The sequence below is a fragment of the Eurypyga helias genome, unplaced genomic scaffold, assembly GCF_000690775.1.
Source record: "Eurypyga helias isolate BGI_N326 unplaced genomic scaffold, ASM69077v1 scaffold6664, whole genome shotgun sequence".
NCBI lineage: Eukaryota > Metazoa > Chordata > Aves > Eurypygiformes > Eurypygidae > Eurypyga > Eurypyga helias.
In genome coordinates this window covers 12,724-27,488 of record NW_010244239.1, presented here as the reverse complement: position 1 = coordinate 27,488, position 14,765 = coordinate 12,724, and the positions used below count along the sequence as shown (strand labels likewise).

Below are 14,765 nucleotides of genomic sequence, written 5' to 3'. Positions count from 1 at the left end.
GGGGGGGAAGCAGTTCTACTAATCCGTGACAGCTTTCCTTTTCCCCTCTTTGCCAAAACCTGACTTGCAGAAAGGCAAAACAGATCCTGAATGTACTCAAAAGTTATTGATAGAAAATACACTTGGAGGAAACTACAGCAATTAAAAGCCTCATCATTTTCTTGTTCTACTAATTTGTTTTGTGAATTCCAACAGTTCAACAAAAGGGAATGCTGCCTTTTCCAGAGGCTGTTTCCACATTCCAAAGAGCTGCCAGATCAGAAATGTTGTCATTCTTCCTTAATTATATGACTGTATAACAAATCCACTTAAAAGTCTTTTTGTGGCAAATAAGATCCTTTTTAGGGCAAAGTCAGGCATACGGAGTAACTCTCTTACAAAACCTCAAACAAAACTGCGGGTTTATAAGCTCTTCATAAAAATTACAAGGGCAAATGATTCAGTGTACAGATATTTTTTAATGGTTTCATGAGAGCAAAATAGGAATGCCCATAAATAGCCTTGAGAGAAAGAGTTATTCCAATTATTTAATTGCAATATGCAATTCAATAGCAAAGCTGTCTGACCAAATAGGTGTTTTCCTACTTATTCACTTAGAAGTTCAGTAATGTTATGGTTTAAATCTTCAACTGAGTAACGACAGATGAATCCACGTTAGGAAAGACTACTTCCATGTTACTACAGAAAACAACTTTACTCATTTGAGAGTTCAAATAACCCTGCCTGCCCTGTTTAATCCACCCCGGACAGAGGAAGCACGACGACAGCTGACTTCTGCTGCGACAGGAGACAGTTGTGACCCCGGAAGCAACATGCTCACAGCAGCCTTACCTCCTCCCAACCCTTCCTGACAGACCTTCACTGGCATATAAGGAGAATTCAGGAATCTCTGTTTTCAGCCTGAGGGGTCCACAGGTTACTTTTAATGTGTTTGCAGAAGATAACTAAGAAAGGCAGCCAATTCAGAGTAGCCTTCAGTTGGCTATCTTAAAACTAAAAGAATTAGAATTAACTAAATTTTGACAGGAGCTGGCTGAATTCAGTTTCTCTGCTGTGCTGTTCACACACAGAGGGTTGTTCAGGCTGTGAATTCTGTGCATATGACGATGCTCACAAGAAAAACTCCTTCACATGTATCCCATTCCAGACAGAGTTCTGACACTTGAGCAGCATCATGCTTTTCAACCAATTAATTTTTTCCTCCCAAATAAAACTTGTTGCCAAACCCAAATATATACTACCAAAAATAAGACTATCATAATCACTACGAACATCGTGATCAGATTCTACCTTCTATTAATGGCAGATATCCGAGTAAAACCCAAATGGAACATGCTCAGTACCTCATGCTCCTTTCTAAACTGCTTAGCTGAACTGATATCCACCGGAAAATATCAGAATCAGTTTTAGCTTTGCTGTTTGGAAACATGCAATACATGCCTTCACGTATTATCCTTCTGTCACAAAATTAGGGAAATGTAAACAATTACAGAAAGAAGCTCTTTTACAGGTCTCCTAAATTTTGTCATTGTTTCCTGCCTTTCTGAACCATGAAGCACTGTGATATTTTTACTTGTGATGCCAACATCAGCATCAGTTTACAGATCTTACCAAATGTCTAACTGTACAGAAAGCGTAAAATTAAACTTTCAGTATGCAAATATAATAACTAAATATCCCACAAAGTTTTTCACATGTTCACGGGCATGTAAATAACAGTTTGCTAATCAAGCCTTCAGTGCAAAGACCAGTAAAAAATTCATTTTATAGCTATGAAGCTCGATGCTAAGGCACAAAAATCCTAGATACAGTTACAACAGGAAATTCAAATTTTGAGTGTGCTAACTAAAAAGATATTTTAATTTTCTTTTTGACCCATCATGTGCAAAGTAAGAGAAGCATTCCTGACAGTGTATGAAGGGAAGTCTGGCAATGCTTAAAACATCTCAACAATGGAAGAATCCCTCCTCCCTGCAGTGATCAGCCCTAACTTAAATGTATGCTGAAACTACTTCTCAACTCTACTTGAAGTTGAAACATATAAATTCCTACAACAGTGTTGGTGAGTGTGGAAAATAGGTTTAATCACAAATTATTTCTATACTAACACTTTGAAGTATGCTTTTCTACCACATCACCCAAAGGAATCTTTATTGACATTTAAATGCAACTTCTCTATACTACCATGATTAAAATATTTGCATTTCAGCACTCCAATGCACATTTGATAAAAACCAGGTAGACAAAGATATATATACACACAGATTAGGCATCTAAAGTTACAGGAATAAATTTGTTTACCTTTTAGAAGAGCTACTTTAGCAATAGGTTCATTTAGATCTTGGTCATCCATTTGTGCATCTGAAAAAAACCCACACACCTCTGAGGAGCAGTCAAACTGCAGACAGTTTTCATATACACACCCTTTAAGCAAAGAGGAGCATTTAATTTCTCACAATAGTTAATTGTAGAGTCACACAACAGACAATACTGCTCTAAGCTTGTACCTGGCACCACAGAATACACACTTTCTCCACCCATTTGGAAAACGCTCATAATTAAGTGATTTAATTCAAATTAATTAGGTGTTACAGAAACCTCAGTTAAGGACTCACCTGTAGTGTCGTCGCTGCTTTTTTCCTTGCTTGGACTAAGAGTATCTGACAAATCAGATTCTTTGACTCTTGCTTGATTCTCTGAAAAAGACAAGGAAAATCAACTACAATCAGTAAATGCTTTGTTCAGTCTCTTCACCATAATTTCTTCTGTGCATCTATTTATTTAGCTACTGCTAAGTGTTAGTAGAAAATAACGTAGTTAAAAAAACCCACACCAAAAACCTGGTGGTTGTTTGTTTCTTTGTGCCTCAAATGGATTCAGCATGACTGAAGTCATTAATCTAGCCCAGCATCTAACAGGGGATGCAACTGCCTCATGCACAGCTTGAACTTTTGTTAAAGCTGTGTTCTTGCCAGTTGGAACTGCGCAAAAGCTGATTCAATCAGGGAACAAATAGAAAAGAAAACTAGAACAATGCAGATACTGTAACAAGTCAGAAAGAAAGTGCTGTTAGAATAAAACTGTGATTCAGTATTTTGGACAAATAATGGCAACAAGTCTTGGATATACTCTACTGTTAAAAAAAGTGTGGTATGAACCAGTAAAGAATCACAGCCCTATCCATCAATACACTAATTTCTAGAAAGAATTTTCAGTTCAAATTGCATTAAGAGAAGGCAGTCTATGTCCTTCCCACCAAAAAAATGCCTTCATGAAATACCTGTTTGTACACCCCTCACCACATTATTATGTGCAGCTGAGTGATTTTTTTTTTTAAATAACCATTCCAGTTTAGTTTTGGTGGGTCCATTAAACAAAGGCACACCATCTCTGATGTGGGCAAACCCAGTGATCCACATAATCAATATGCAGGCGAGGTTATACATAATGAAGTGTTCCTCAGCTGACTATGCAGAGCCATGGTTTGACAGCATCACTGCCCACCCACAGATTAACAGAGGTTTCCTCTAAGTCTCAAGTTCCAGGTAAAGAAATATATATATGTATACATATATACACAAAGGCATCTTTGCAACATTCCCAGTATACAGACTTAACTTCCACCATATATGCAGAAAAGCACAGGGAACATGAACAATTTCTTCACACACAGATACTGCAGATGCAACAAAAGGATCAGAAGACGGGAAGAAAGATGCACAGCAATAAATAAACCAGGTGTGTTATACCACTAGGGTTAGTATGTGAAAATATGTAAAAAGCAAAGGATTAATGGAGAAACAATGCACACAAGCCTTCAAGTATCAAAAAGACAAACAGAACTAAATATCCCTAAAATTAAAGAAGTTAAATGGAAACTGTAGACAATCTGTGCACTGACAATGGGAAATTACCAATATGACAAAACCCAGACAAGTTAATAGAAAAAGAAGTTTTCTTCATCAAACACAAAAGGTTTCTATTGCTCTGTGCCAGAATAACATCCACTCCTACATGAGACAGAAGGAAGCAAGCACAAACAAAGCAGTGATCAAGAGCCAGACTCTTCCTATCTTAATGTAACCGCAATCACTGCAGAGGGAGAAGGGGAAAGCACCCGTGTACTTAAAGTGCATTAGGGGTTTGGGCCTGGCAGCTATTCCAAACATTTCTCAGATGACCTCAGCAGACTTCAAAGCCCACAATGACTGGAGTAGTTAATAATTCGAGGTTTGGGGCTGGTCCTCTCCTAAAACAAAAGGGGCGCTTCCCTATTTTTAGGAATAAGGCTTTTAACTAGTACCTACAGATTTTACATTACAAAGCATTTTACACGTGTCACACACAATCAAGCTCACAAGACTGCCATTAAAACTGTAATAGTTACTAAACCAAGTAATACATTAAAGTATTAAGAAAAGGATATCCTAAACACCTCACCCATGTCGTTTACAGCAGTGGCCAATCCAGAAGTGCTAAGCTGAGCAGTATCTGTATCCAACTAACTTTACCATATCTGGTCATACATGGAAACACAACTTGCTTGCTCTGGGAGAAACGGGAGGAACAGTGCAAGCTCCAACCGCTGAACTAATTCTCTGTCTCCCCACCTCCCTCCCATACTCCCCCCCTCCCACCCACTTTCACATACACCGGCTTTTTCCTCCCTCCTATCCTCCTCCCCCCTGAAACAAGGAACAAGATTAGTCACGAGAGGAAAATGCATCAGTTTCTACATCTGAAGCAGCAAGAGCCAAAAAGAGAAATGGCTGAGAAACCTGCTGCCTATTCTGGAGCCAGCGTCCTAAGTACAAAACTCTCTCCTGCACTGTATTATTTCACAGCAGTTGTCCCTATTTCCCGCAATAAAACGGAGCTGAATAAATATAGCCAAAATGATGAAGTATATTAAAATGTGTTGACATCATACTTACTCGATGAGTTAGAATATATTAAACACTAAAAATAGCTCACCGCTTCGCAGGATAACTGGCATGCAAGTGTTAGGTTACAGTTATTGTATGCATTCTTCTGCCAAATATGGCATGTTGTCTATAGCTTTCTCCGTACAGGAAGAAATTAAAGGTGCAGTTTCATACATTAAGGTAAAAGAAGGTAAACTGAAAGTCCCTAAAATACCAGAACTTTTAAGAAGCTAACATTTTTTCAACAAAATAACCCTTTGCAGAAGGACAGAAGGCAAAGAAGTGAGTGAGGATGTCTAGACATTAATAAAAAGCTACAAAAGCAGAGTAAGCCTACAAGTCCAAACAACCTTACATTATCAGACACATATGAAACACTGATCTACACACTTCATAGCATTCCCGATTTTGGTATTGCAAGATAAGGATGACAGGTTCCTTAATAAGATCAATCTTTTCTAATTAGCTCCTTGTGTTTTACTTGTTTCACACAGAAGAAGAGTTAGAGATTCACAGATATATTTTATTTGGAAAAGGCACGTTTAGAATGTTAATAGTTATTTTAAAGTTAGGCGGATGTAAGTTGAAAAAAGTAAAATTAAAGTACACTTATTTAAAACTCGCAATGAGACCAAGCATTATTTCTATTTAGTCCTATAATAAAATCAAAAACCTGTTTGAAATTTATGAAGGCACTAAAGACTATAGTAAGTTTTGTAAATTGATTTTTTTTTTTTAAATACACATTCAGGTATGAACTCAGTCAGAACTGAGACTAGCACTTCATGCACTATATCTTCAAAAATGGTTTCTTTTAAATCTTTTTACCCTGCAGCAGTATTTGGAGCAGAGTTCAGTAAACAATATACCTCCCCTTTATTGTATTGATTTTTTCTTAAGTGAGTATTCAACAGAACTCAAAGTGCTAGTTTAAGACAGAACATGCACTGAAGTGACATAAAAAACATGCTTCAAAAACAGTTAAATAATCCAGAAGTCTAACCTTTCAAAAGCTTTGTTTCTTCCACTTTGGTTAGATGTCCTTCATCTATGATCTTGTCTGCCAAACAAAATAAGTGTTACTTTCCAAGCTCAAATTAAGCAAGCTTCTCCCTGCACACATCTACGTAGACTACATTCCATGACCAAATTAAAAGCTGATAATATTACTTCCCACTCGGGCTTGAACAAAAACTTTATTCTGGCATGGAATAATGAAACAGAGCACACAGGAATACTGGAGCTTTTGTAAGAAAGCGCATAATTATTTCTTCTGCAATTTATTGGCTTACATTATTAATGCTTCAGTTCACTAATGAGAAGTTAGGAAAATTACTTACAAACTTTTTTTTAAATCTAACTGGGAGCAATACATAATTAATACATTTCTCAAATTATAGTTTTCAAAAAAGGAATTCTAAGAGCTGGCTGCCTGAAATAAATATCTACCCAATACAGCAGAAATCTAGAAATACACCACAGTAAAACTGCAACTGAGAAGCCACATCTTTAACAGTGCCTAGGAAAGCTACACAGAAATAGCCTTTCTCAGTTTAAAACTTCCAGAGATCTGAACAAAACTGCAAAAACCTGTGCATGCATCGCAGTCAGGTTGACAAAAACTGAGTTTACATATGGCATTGACAGGGAAGCCTGTCCATGTATGTCAGGCACATAAAAACCTGAACTATGGAATTTGAGACTAGATGGCAAACTGTATCCTAACTCCAGCTAGGACATGAAGGCAAACAGTAAGACCAAGGGAACAACGGTTTGGATTAATCAATGACACTAAAAACTACTGAACCAGTAATTAGTTTCTATTTTGGAGGAGCTTTCATTATTTCAAATGCGTTAAGAACCAGCCAACATGCAAAATTACCGAGGGTCACATACATTATGTATCACATAATCGGTGCCTATGCAGCAGATCTTGCCATGCAGACAGTGTTGAAAGCTGTTAACACCCACAAATACCAGTCTTGAGGCTGCCTCTGCCTCCCTCTGAGCTCTCCCTGCTGGATCCCTGGCAAGTGGGCAGAGAACTGAGTTTGCTGGTTACCCCGTGCTGTGGGCAGGTAATTGAGACGCAGAGGAGACAGCATGTACAGGAGAGTTCAGATTAAGGAAGCTGGATGAGAGTAAACCCTTTTGATTAAAAAACCCACCCAAACAAGTGAGCTTTAGTCAGTATTTCCAACTTCAAGGAGCTCCGAAGATGAAGAAGTCTCTGTACTCTGATGGCACGTTGCTGTAACCATGACAATCTAAGGACAGCGTCAGGACAAGATTTGTGGGGAGATATTTTTCAGCCCTACATAGTAGGCAAGCTTTCAGACAGAAAAAAAAACCAACCCTTGAGGTCTGAAGAGGGGTCTGCATGGCCAAAAGCCTGTCCTATCCCCTTCCCACCCCCACAGCCAGACAAACCAGTTCAGGAAAGATGTTCCCACCATCTACTTTTATCTACACACACTGTCCTGCACTCCCATAGCATTTTACAATTACTGCTTCAGAAATACACTGCCTCAGGTCTCAAGTAACTGCAGGAGATACTCATCATCCACATTAGGAACAGTCTTGAGTTCATCAGAGCTGGAGAGAGTCCCTGCACCCAGGCTGGGGAAGGCACCGCCGAGGGAATGAAGTTACTGCAGCCACTAGTGAAGAGTTACCGAGTGATTATCAATCAAAAAATCTAACCAAAAGTCTTAATATGCAATTATTCTGGGACTCAGCTGAGGCTGGACGAGGGGCAGAGAGGAAAGCAGAAGAAAGCATCTGAGGAATTCTGCCCATATGTCTGCAAAAAATCAGCCGAATGCAACAATCATACACTTAGAGCAGTGATCAGCTGCTTGACCTGAAGGGGTAACACCTCATCTCTTCTTTTCCATGATGCTTTAGTGTTTTCTAATGTTCATTATCAATTTCAACATTTGACTCTTGACACTATTTTCTCAGCAAAGAACTTCAGCACTAACACACAAGTCCCGTCGCCCTGTGTCAGCCAAAGCTGGTACAGCCAAGTATTTTTCACCTGATGGCTGACATCTCCCCTAATTACAGAACAAGTAAGCATTCTCTGTGGTTTAAGAATGCTGCTATCAGTATATTTTCAAGGCCAACCAAACCCAGTTTATTTCAGCACGCCTGTGTATATTTAGATAAACAGAAAAATGGATGCTGATGTCACTGAACTAAATAGAAAGCTCTCCTGCGCTGCTGTCACCTTGGTCACCAAAACCAGCAGAACCCAGAGAAACAGAAAATAAAAGCTGACATAGCTATATCTTTAAAACTTCCCTTTTTCAGATCTCTGCATCTTTTCACATAACTATTTCAGAAAATATCTTCCTAAACTTGATTTTTTAAAGCTTTTTTTTTTTAATCAATGTGTATTTTCCCTGATTCAAGATGTTCATTTTTGGCTACCACAATATAAATTAGGGTCAGGACCCTAGCTTTAATTTCTGGCACAAATTATTTTTCTCTTTCACACTATCCAGTAACTACTTAACAAAAAGCATACGTATCACAAATAATCATGTTACTGAAACAATCTGCCTGGAAGCAAAGCTTTCTGTTCACCTTTAAGATAGGCTGCTTGTGAATGCAGTTCAAAGGCATCTTTCCTTTAGGTTTTTAGGCATTTCTTACATATTCCATTTAAGAACTCCCTTCTAGATTTAGGCTATCTAACCCTAAGTGTAATATAGCAGTTAAGATCTGTTAACACTACAATGATTACTTAAGTAACATGCTCCCAATATATTTATGGTTTTGTAACAAGTTAGGCTTTGAAAGCGAGTTTTGATGACCAGTGAAAGGAAACCTAGCCCCTAACACTCAAGTTTTAAACCATCTGAAATAAGTGATACTAACAGCTTTACTTGCCACCTGCAGGTCAAACTCATGAAAAGTTGAAAATAGCCATCCAATCCATCCAAAACCTACTCCATTTTAGATGGATTAAAAAAAAAAAAAACACCAAAAAAAAAAAAAAAAGAAAAACCCCAAGCAGCAGACTTGGTAAAAAAAGGAAAAAGTTGACTCGCATTTAAAGTCATAAATACAAAAACCAAAAATCAGGAAAAAAAAATACGGACACAAATAAAGAAGGGTTAGATCGGCGCAAAAGGCGGGAAGCTAGCAGAGCTCCAAATCTCTTGTCTATACATCATCACCGGTTTTGGTAGTAACTCTCATCCCTGTACTAACCAAAAAGAAGCACATGACCATTGCTCTTGATGTCACTGGTTTTCACCAGTGGTTACTAAAAAAAAAAAAAAAGGGTTATGAAATGAGCAACAAATGAACTGGATGTAACGATGAGAAAGTTACAGACTTCCCAGCTCGTTCAGCACAAGATTTCCTAACATCCCACAGATGCTGCAGATCAGAACAGGTTACTGGATGGTATGGTGAGCCGCCTTTTGCTTAAAAAGCAAATATTAGAAGTAAAATCTTTAAAAACCTACAGAAGCTGGATTTTACAAACAATGCTACCCAAGTTAAGCATTCAAGCTGCATGGCAACTAAGACTTTAGTACCCTACAGTTTTTCCCCCACCAAAAAAATTCTAGCTTCACTATCTTGAGAGGTCTTGATTGCTCTTAACTGATCATCACTTTCAATTGCCTTATACCTCTGCAGCAACTGTTTCATAGAGTACTAGACTGTTTACTCATGTGTTATCCTACATACTCCACTTCCTCGACTTAAGGAGTTTTTCCTCATTTCTCTGCTTCTGCTTTCCCAATTTAAGTGCTTCTTTTCCAAAACTACAGTGATGGGCACTTTCCCTGCTGTACCAGCACAAGTCAGAACCTTCTCTTCTAGACAAACATCACAGTTGTCTCAGCTCTCCTTTCTTCTTAGATTTCTCCTGTGGTTTGCAGATCCTGGTTTTAATTCCTCTGCTCCTATTATGAAACAGCAAACTATGTAACAGCTCCAATGAGTGACTCCTATTTCCGGGATTTTTATTGTATTACTATTTTAAAACTAATAAACTTGCTTCTCTCCCAGTACCTAAGCCTCTGGGGGGAAAAAATCATAGTATCATATATTGAACGATATATTCTTTCTCAATATTTGTAGTCTTCACGATGTTGTTTCACACGTAAGAATTTGCTGCCTGTCTTAAAGCTCCAGTTCCTGGCAATCTCTGAAACAGTATTTCACACACACACACACACACACACACACTAGTTTCCAGCCTTCAGTGCTGCAGACGGCACAGAACAGGAGTAAGACTGAAGGGCAGCACTTACATACAAGATGAAAATAACAGATCCTGCAGTTCACAGTTTAACCTCACCTGAATTTGGGAATGGCAAACTTTCAGTCTGGAAATAAGTATGAGCTGCTGACTTGGAATCTTTTTTGTACTTGATTAGATCACAAAAAAAAAATAAAAAATGCAGATTACTGACCTCTTTGAACTTGTATGCATTGTTTTAAAAATGAGGCAATTGAGGCCTTGCAGTGTTTTTACTTCAGCTTTCAAATCTCTCAAGAAAGGGGAGGCATATTAATCTTCATTTAACTCTTAGTAAGTTAATAAGAGCATTAAGATTATTAACTTATTACTTTTAGAATCTTCTGCTAGACCTTGATGGTCACTTTTGCTTCTCAATAAATAGAGGTCATACTAATACACGTTTTGCTAAAATAGGTTAAGCTAACATCCAAACAATGAAAACAGGGAACCAATTGGTATTTGAACATCACTCAGTGTGCTCTTCATTTTCACTCTAGACAAGAAATATTTTTACTCAAACATTTAACTTCAGTTCTTATGTACTGAATCAAGCAGATCCATACCAGATATTTTCAATATTTAAAATTATTTTAAACTTCAGCCTCATAGAAGACAGTTACCAGTCATTCACTTTTAAAAATAAATATTTTTCAAATAAATAAAGTTGAAGTTTTCTTAGACAAACATCAGAAGTATCCTGTCATTCAGTTTATAGGAAAGCAATCAATGCAGCTCAATGAGTTAAGTCAAACAAGTCTGTTATACTTCCTTACTGAAATTTAAAAGAGAACAAGAAGAGTCCAAGGGCCATAATGTCAAAAAAGATACTGTCTTACTTCTGCTGATAAATACTCTCTGCTCAATTTAAAAGACTACAGAAATTACATACCTAAAGCCAAGTAATAATTCTTAATGCTACCAAGGAGTTGTCTTAGAATTTTAGGATCACTTTTCTCTCCTCATCCTAATTTTATCTCCCAGTGCACAAAAAGAATTAACATACTTTTTTCCTTAATTATAGATATGCAGGCTGTGCTGTTTCATTACTCATTTTCAAAAGCCCTTTGTTTTGAAAAACATGTTTCTCATTCCAGAATAGCTCATCTTTCTAAAGATTAGTATTGCATATTTGTTCTATTTTTTAAAAAAGAATCTCTTAGATTTCCACATTAAAATTAAGGTCTTGTTTTCCTTTCTGTTCTTTTAACAACTAATTTGAAGAATGTGTAAGGCCTTTAATTATCAGATAAATTATAGGCCTGTGAAATGAAGGAAAGGCATCGTTACCTTACCTCTGTCCTACTGCTGCCTGTGATGTTTGCTCAAACTGACAATGTTGGGCTTTCCACTTCTTACTTTGTAACAAATGAAAAATTACACTCCATTTTAACTACCATGTGGCAACATCGCTACCCTTTTATTGGTCAGAGGACAGTAACAGATTAAATGTTAAGAAGAGACAATGAATGTGATAATCGCTTAGCAAGATCAAAGACCCCCTCTTACTACAAGCATCTTCTTAATATCACAATGCCACATTTCCAAGTGTATGACAAATTATGCTTTTCATCCACCTTTTCTGGGTTTTCTGTTGTTTTTAAAGCAAATGTGATGAACACTCTTGTACTCACTCTGACATTTTATGAACTGATGAATAAAAGTGCAGTCCCCTCCACTCTTTGAAAGAAAGTGCTCTAGTAAAGAAAGAAACACTTCATTTCACATCTTCTTATAATTTGCAAATTGATGCAACAAAAAGTTTGAAAGATGTATTAACAATATTTGTAATTCTGCATTTACAGTGAACTTGGGAAATCTGAATTAATAGGCAAGCAGACAGGACCAAACTGATGTCTGAGTGACCTTAACAAACAGATGATCCTTTTGAACTGGTCAGAAGAGAAAGGTACTTTTTTCAAAGGGTACTTTTAAATACTAAAATCTAATGACAGTTCTTAAGTTTAACAAAAAGCCCCTTACCTCAACAGAAGGTATTTATAAAAGACTGGATTTAACAAAATTTACTAAAACCCAATCATTACAAGTTCAAACATTCTGCATTTGGCATTGGCTGTGCTGAACATTCGGGTTAGGTGGTGACAGGCGACTTCCACTAAATTTCTATTGCCAACTTCATAATTTTGGCAAAAAGATTTATGTACATAAGTGACATTTAAATCACAATAAAGTTAAAATAGGTAAAATGATACCCTACTGAAACATACAACCCTGTAGCACTGACGTCTCCACTTCCTTCCATTTGTTAATTCATAATCAGACACGGATAACTGCAAATACCAAATCCACGCATTGATGAAACAAAAAACATGCATTAAACCTGTATTTCAGCATTTTATTAGCTTTAAAAGGGCATTTAATAAGTTTTTCTTTAGTCTTCATGTTTATTCTGTGTATCTAATACCCTCTTGAAATGCACAACCATTTCTTTTTTAAGTCTTGCTGAATATCACCCTTTTCTTACATGAAATTTCACTGCACTGAAACAACAATGTCTGAAAGAAGGAACAGTTGTTCTGCAGTAATGATCCTAACGCTGGGCTCAATTCCCAGGTTTACCCAAGCCCTTCTACGTGACCGTGCTCAGCTCCTGACTCCAATAGAATTTTGCACCTCTTCCAATAAAAAGGTGTAACAATTCCATTCTGGAGAACCTCAAAAGTCCTTTGACCTCAAGAACATAGCAAACTGACCAGGCTGCTTTTTAGTACTCAAACCACCTAAATGTGTTACATTCTAACAAAACTGTTGAATCATTAGCTCCTGACATCTGAGGCTTAGCTGTTAAGATCAAATATGTAATACTGAGATTTACTATATTTCAAAGTTAGAATAAACTTCTTTCCTAATACACACAGACAGGGCTTTTAAAGGACAGCACCATGGCTATAACTTTATTCTCCACATTCAAACTTTTTTTTTTGCCTTTTGACATGATAATTTAAGTGATTGTACACAAATGTCTCATATCTTTATATAATAAAGAGCTCACAAAACTTAAATATGAAAGCCAGGTGTGGTGCAACTCACCGAGAAACATGTCACTGAAATAACTCAGTTCTACATGACCTTTACCAGGGGCTTGATGTACAAGCAAGTTACTGTTCTCCTGCACCAGGGTCTCCGCATGTGCCAAGAGAGAAAATGAATGCCTAACCATCACAATATGCACACTGTTATAAAAACACTCTAGAGAGATGATAACGAGTTCTGAGTTCCTCTACCCAAGTACAGGCTCTTTTCATGTTAGAGACAGCCACAGGAAAAATGTAACGCCAAATCCTTGCAGCAACAGCTAGGCCGCATGCCTACGAATTACCTCGAGGACTTGACTTGAAGTTCTGAGAGACAGAGACATAAAAGAAAACTTGAAAAGCGCACTGATTTTACATGCTTTTACCACCATTTTCTTCAGGGAGTGGGAGAGAAGGGGGTATGTATACCTTTGTATAAAGACAGAGGAGGCTTTTTTATTCCCTTGCAAGCTATTTAGCACAAACCCCAAAAGTTTACATTTCTAACTTCTGCCTTCAATTGTGAAGTCTTTCCCTTGCCAAATACCTATAACCTCTTTTGTTGCCAAAGCTGCTGAATCTACCTTACAATCCCCAAATTCTTAGTTCTTCTAAAATAATGCAAGACTACTCAGCAAAAAAAACAGTCACTGCCTCCTGCTGCTTTCAGAAGAACAAAAGCCAAAATCTGGCAGTGACAATTACTGCTCATCTGTCATTATGAAGGCTAGATAAACAACAGGGAGATACAGAAAGGCACAAACTCAGAGATAACAGGCCAGCAAGCTCTAAAACTCCAGAGAAATGTGGATGGACCAGGTATAGTAGAGATGCAGAAGAACGTGGTACAACAGACAGAATATGGAAAGCATGTAAAACTATGCTAAAACACAAAATAATAAAAGAGAATGGTAGATGCATGACAGAAGGTGACAGACTGTATAAAAACACAGGAAGACAACTTGAATGAGCAGTTACATGTTGTCTATCTTCATAAGGAAAGAAATTGGCAGACAGCTTCCTAAAACTCCCAGGTTTAAGCATAACTTCTGTTCTTATTCATAGGATGTAGGCATCTGTATTTTCATACATCCATGCAGATGGCATTTTCACTTTTATACAATCCAAAAATAAGTCAAAAAAGGATTACTTCTTCCACTTGGACAAAAAAAGGGAATAGCAGTGATACAATATTTGTTATAATCACATAATAATGAATTCAAGTTTGAAGTAATATTTCAGACAATTTTTAAACTCAGACTAGTAAGGGTAGGAGTATTTAAAGAAACTAGCAAGACATCCTGCTAGACATTTTAAAAAAGGAAAAAAATTTGTTAAAAAACCCCTACTTAGTCTGTTGTTAAGTACTTCTCTAAAATTACAGTATGTATTCGCACTTGAAGCTTGAGAACTTTTACTAAATGTTTTGATTCAGCTCTAAGCTACTTTTGTATACAGTATTGTGTTTTTCCAATAAGCTCCAACAACTTAACTTTCTAAGTCAGTTTACAAGATCAGAGGGAAGAATTACAATCCCTACAC

General features: G+C 37.2%; 1 protein-coding gene across 1 annotated transcript in view; it reads right to left on the bottom strand.

The window, feature by feature from the left end:
* The window catches only part of SLMAP (sarcolemma associated protein), a 38,089-nt gene that overhangs the window by 17,154 nt on the left and 6,170 nt on the right, over positions 1-14,765 (bottom strand). The window contains exons 6-7 of the mRNA XM_010149677.1: positions 2,616-2,696; positions 2,302-2,361 (exon numbers count right to left, since the gene is read on the bottom strand). Of these exons, the coding sequence (XP_010147979.1) occupies positions 2,302-2,361; positions 2,616-2,696 (141 nt within the window). The remainder of the gene's footprint in view (positions 1-2,301; positions 2,362-2,615; positions 2,697-14,765) is intronic.